This window comes from Oryzias melastigma, linkage group LG2 (genome assembly GCF_002922805.2).
Source record: "Oryzias melastigma strain HK-1 linkage group LG2, ASM292280v2, whole genome shotgun sequence".
Taxonomy (NCBI): domain Eukaryota; kingdom Metazoa; phylum Chordata; class Actinopteri; order Beloniformes; family Adrianichthyidae; genus Oryzias; species Oryzias melastigma.
Window position 1 is genome coordinate 19773520 of NC_050513.1, and position 5863 is coordinate 19779382.

Sequence of the window (5863 nt, forward strand, 5' to 3'; positions counted from 1 at the left end):
GGAGAAATAAAGTCAACCGTTTTAAGAAACCGGTGAACATTTCAAAATAAGAGACACTTTTGCTGGATTTAAACCTTAAATGTCGCTTCCTGTCGCTTCACTTCCATCAGACCACAGTTTGTTTATTTACTTCACCGGTTCTGTGTATTCCAGGTTCTGTCTGGGAGTTCTTTCCCCTCCAGCATCTTTGTCGGCACCAAGATCTCTGCAGAAACGCTGGTTCAGAGACTGGACCATCCGGAACCGGCAGATGTTCCACAGATCACCAGCAAAGGTGAGACTGCTGTCAGGTTTGGTCCCAATGGTTTCAATTAATCTAAAAAAATAAAAATAAAAAACAGCCGATGTTTAGTTTGTGTCAGTGTATGATGTAAATGATTTTATTTAATTTAATTTAGTAAATATGATCCAATTAGCTTTCACACTGCACTTTTGAGAGTGGATCTACTCTACACTGACACCCCCCGTGCCTTTGGCTCTGATTGGCTGAAGAAACCACCCTGATGATCCAGAGTCATTACTTCTGTTCGGAAGTCCGATTTCTATAAATGTGTCCCAGAACCGACATTGGACTGTGTCTACAATCAGCTGCTGGCCTTAAAGACAGAGATGGTTCCACAGCCGAGGGATGATGGGAAAACTAAGTTTATTACCAGTCGGAGGTTTTCATACCTGTGAAGTTTTTGTGTTAACTTTTTAACACAGCTTTGTTTATTTGTGTAATGTAACAGACTCTCCAGGAGGGGGTGCTCTTGCTTCTCCTCACACTGACTGTGCTCACTCTCTTTACAAAATAAAAGCACAAGTGTTTTGCTTTATCCAGCAATAGCCTTAAACTTTAGGTTTTTAATTTTAGGTAAATAAATGCTTTTGTATAAGAAGTATTTAATCAATAACTGATAGATCTGGAATAATTTCAGGATATTACCCAGAATTCCATATTGGTTCTTTAAAGATACTTTTTATTCTAATTGTTGGTAATATTTGACATAAAATCACACAAAACCTTTTTTTCCTAAAAGTTTTATCTTATTTTTCAAAGTGTTAAATATTTTTCTTTCACTTATTTCTTGAACTAAAATATAAAAAGAAAACAAAAAGAGTCTGTGTGTAGAGAAGAGAGGAAATAGTGGAGCCTTCGACTTCAAAGTAAAAGCTGCGTATAACAGATACATGTAGAAGCTCCGCCTCAAACCATTATTTGCTAACTTTATACATAAAGGTGCATATCTGTACTATTATGAGAACAAGTTGTGTGTTTATAAAATAAATTCTACGATTTACGAGTATGAAGTCGTAAATTTGTGCCTCAAAAAGTTGTAAATTTACAACAAAAGTCATACTTTTTCAAAAATAAAATGCAGCATTTTCAAAGTTTCAATGGAACATTTCCTGATTCACTGATGCTCCCAGACATCACACAGCTCCAGAATCTCCAAAATATCCTTTTGTCCTCAAATAACTTTTAGTTTTACTAAATTACAGCTTTAATTTGAATGAAAAACTTGTTTTTGCACAATTATTTTAACATATAACTTAATTTTTGACAAACTATTTTTATGAAATTATATTTTTACAAAAATGCTATTTTTATATGTACAAATAAAAAATTGTTTTAACAAACTATCAAGATTTTTATGAAATTACAACATTTTACGAAAACGCAACTTTAACTTTACTTATTTCTTTTTAGGACATTATGCAATTTTTTTAAACTGAATTTTTATAAAAGAATAACTTTGTTTTGAAATTATGCATTTTTTTAAGTAAAAGAACGACTCTTAAAAAAAATACAACTTTTTTTCCTAGTAAATGTTTATTTGAAACCATAAGTGTTCCTCTTTATCTGCTAAAGTTTTGAGTTTTATTATAACTTTACAACTTTATTACTGACACATATTTTCCTTTCATGTTAACCTAATACTCTGTAGTACTGTTAATGAGGACGCTGCTAATAAAGTTTTAAACACAGTGGATTCATGTTTATATTTAGAAACTACAAAGTTTTTCTGGGTCTTTTGATTGTATTTTGTTATTTATTTACCAAAATTTTCAGGTTATTCCATGAAAATAGTCAACATGAAATCAATCCGTAGTGCATTAAAAAGCTGCTAAAATGGATCAAAATGGATCAAAATGATTCTTTTGATCTGTGTTCGGTGCTTTAAAGGAACTGGAGGATCCAATCAGAGCAGCAGAACCTTTAAATCTATGCTTTTAAAATGACTTTCAAAGTAAAAGTCCAGAACCTGTTTTTATCAGTTTGTCTTCCTTTTTTCGCTTTAATTCTGAATCTCTCCACTAAATAAAGTCCATTTGAGTTTTTTTACACCATTTAACCTGAGCGATTGTAATCCTCTGATCTGACATCCAGACGTTCCACGTTTGATCTTTCCTCATCAAACTTGTGCCTCAAAGTTTTGACGTTTCTGTCTGAGAATGAGAGAAGATCCGTCCAGATCCTCCGTAATCACATCTATCCACTTCCTCTGGAAACACGATGCTTCCTGTGGGATTGGAGTGGTGGTAAAGCCCCCCTCCCCTCCCCAAACACAACAGACCCCCCCCTCCCCCATCATCAGATCATGTTTCTGTCGTCCGCAGCAGAAGCCTATCTGTGCTGGTATCTCCATGCAAACAGCAGCAGAAACACTGCTGGGGTTTAGCTCTGTGGTGAAGATAACGCCCTGCTGGGATCTCCTCAGGAGGAGGAGCAGCTCCTCCTCTGTCCTCCTCTGGGTTCATTCTTAACCTGTATTTCTGCTTCTATGATCGAGCAGCTTTGACGTTGACTGAATCATCACAACTCCTCAACTGTTACCTTTATTAAAATGAGCATCAGATCCTACTTCTCACTACGTTTGATCATCAGATTCAGTCCGTCCTCCACATCCATGTGAACGTGTGCTCCTGCAGCGTCTCCAGGTAAATCCTGACTGTTCTCCTGCAGGTTCTGAGGAGGAGAAGAAGGCCAAGTCAAAGAAGGAGAAGATGAAGGAGAGGAGGGAGCGCTGGTTGAGCAGTGAGTCTGCAGCAGACGCACCAACATTCACTTCCCTTTTTAATGATAAATATGAATTATCTCTGTTTTTGGCATGAACAGAAGCAAAAATATTAAAAGAACCGAGCATCTCTCAATTTTATTTCTTCTAATTTTCAAAATAAAAGCTGCTCTGTGCCAAACTGAATCATCTCAGTGCAGTATCTAACGTTGAGCAGCATAAGATAATATGAGCTTTTAACTCATAAAAGATCAAACTTTTTCCATATAAAATCTGTTCATTCTGGAGGTAGAGTTGATCAAACCAAATGTCTTCAGGTCAACAGGATGTAAAAACCTACAGAGTTTATCATCTATGAGAACCTCAGACATCAATTTATACATTTTACTAATATAAATTAAATAAATGCTAACTGGGTAAATCCTTTCTTTAAAGAACTGCTTTTTTTCTTTTCTTTTTCTCCTTTCTCCTCAGCAGTCTTACACTGCCTGGTTTTGTTATTTTACTTTGAGGTTGGATCTTGGTAGTCTTAGTTTTTTAGGTAGTTTTGGTTTGGCAGCCATTATCAGGGAGCTGCTCAGGGACCATGATGCAATGCTCCACAGACTTTCTGAGCCTGATATTCTCATTTTGGGAACAATCATGTCTTCCCAAAAACAAAAACCTTCAATGATCTACCGACAGATGAATAGAAAAAGAGCTTGAGTGCTGATGTAAGAATGAAAAATAAAATCTTTAATATTTTAGTCTTTGGTCTGGTTAGGAATGCGCGATAAAACTGTTACAAAAGGTATTGCAAAAGAAGTTTTTCTCTATAGAGGAATCAGTATATCGCGATAGACTTTTATTTTGAAGGGTTCAAAGTCAACAGTAGGCAGTCAGGAGCCTTTTCTTCTATTTAGTGGGTAAAAGAGACTCAGTCATCACATGGTGAGTAAATGTTTGTATCTAATTCTGTTTATTAGCTCTCATTTTAGTCTTGTTTTGTCTCTTACCTGCTAGAGGGTGAACAAACGCACGAGACATACAACACCTCCGCGGTCTCTTCTGCTATTCGTCTGCGTGTAACGTTTAGTTTTGGCCGATGAAGATCCAGACGAAAACCGATCATGTCTATGAACAGGACAGAGATTGTGTTTCAAGGTTTTTTTAACTCCACACTTTTTTATGAATCTAAATCTTCATTCTAGAGTAAAACCTTGATGATCGATTCAGTCCAAAGCTTCAGTCTTTAGCTCTTCAACATGACGGTTAAACTGGATTTCCTCTTTGAGAATGTCTTCTCTTTACCGTGTTTCTTGACTTTTTTTCTTTTTTGACTCTGTAATTATGAATCGCTCAGTAACCCCCCCCCCCATCATCATCATCATCGTTTGAAGTAATGGTCTCTGGTCCTGTAACTGTAGCCGCCTGCTGAGACCATCACTTCCCCGTTTATAATTAGGTGCTAATGGCTGCTGAAACTCTAGAGCGGCTCCGAGCACGACGTCATAAATAAAGGAATGTTGGAATAAAAGGAGGACGTTTCTCCTTTCTGCTCGCAGAAAACAACAGAGGAAGGGATTTAAGGTGATGTACTGGAAAAAACACTGTTGTCTAAAGTAAAAACATGTTTAAATATCAGGTAAAATGCTAAATAAAAGTGAAATTAATAACTAAATGGTGAATCTATGCAGGTCAGGGAGAAGTTAAATAAGTTAAAATCTCCACAAGAACTTTGTATTTTTATTCTAGTTTTTTGGCAAGTTAAATAGATTTTTAAATGTAAAGATGTTTTTAGGTAGGAATACAAATATATAGTTTTACCAATTAAAAGTAAAAAAAAAGTTTTTTTATGTGAAAATGGCTTTAAATCTAATGTGGTTTATTTTGAAAATCCAACACCTTTGTGTTTTTCTTTTTGTACTACATTTAAAACTAGTCTTTATCTTCCAAGAGGAAACACAACCAAAAACTTTCAACAAGAAAATAGTTTTCTCTTCTTTTCCTTAGCAATTACCCATCAGGCAGAGAGCTGCACGGTTAGAGATGTCCAACAGATGGTCATCAACACCCATGGTAGAGTATGTGCTAAACAAGCTGGTTTGACTGCTGGAACCACAGCATTGAATTGGAGACAGTGCGGTGTTTGATGCTGTATCTACACGATGTGTTTACTTAAGTGGGTTGTTTGATTGCTTTAACAAGCATATTAGAGTTGCCACAAACGATTATTTTAATAGTCGACAAATCACCGATTATTTTTTTCGGATTAGTCGACTAATCAAGTCATGGACAAACTGGATGTGAAACACACATCTTAACCATCATTAGCTTTAAACTAACTGAAAACTAGATATATAGCATTACCTGTGATAATGCTACTGTGATGCTGTGAGCTGAATGGCTACTGAAGATGCTAAAATTGATAGCTGAAAAAAACTGTGAAGTTGATAGCTGAAAACCCTGAAAATTAAAGCTGGCTAAAATATTAGTTAAATAATAAATTAGCCTAAAAAAACGGAATTAGCCAAAATAGCTAATATGTAGCTTACATTTTAGCTAAAGTCCAAAATAGCCTAAAAAAAAGCCTAAATTAGCAAAGATAGCTACTATGTAGCTGAAATATTAGCTAAACTCCAAAATAGCCTAAAAAAACAGAAAAAGCATAAATTACCCAAAACAGCTAGCATGTAGCTGAAATATTAGTTTTACTCCAAAACGGCTAAAAACAAAAAGCCTAAATTCGCCAAAAGAGCTAGCATGTAGCTGAAATATTAGCTAATCTCCAAAATGGCCTAAAAAACCTTAATAAAAACCAAAATTGTCCATAAATCTAGCAGAATGCCATTATGACTTTCAACTTTACTACACTCTGACTC

The 5863-nt window shown here is 35.5% G+C and overlaps 1 protein-coding gene across 1 annotated transcript in view; it reads left to right on the top strand.

Annotated features, from left to right (window-relative positions):
• fam207a (family with sequence similarity 207 member A) overlaps positions 1-5863 on the top strand; it is an 8201-nt gene that overhangs the window by 716 nt on the left and 1622 nt on the right. Inside the window, exons 2-3 of the mRNA XM_024265214.2 lie at positions 154-274; positions 2951-3022. Coding sequence (XP_024120982.1) covers positions 154-274; positions 2951-3022 — 193 coding nt within the window. The remainder of the gene's footprint in view (positions 1-153; positions 275-2950; positions 3023-5863) is intronic.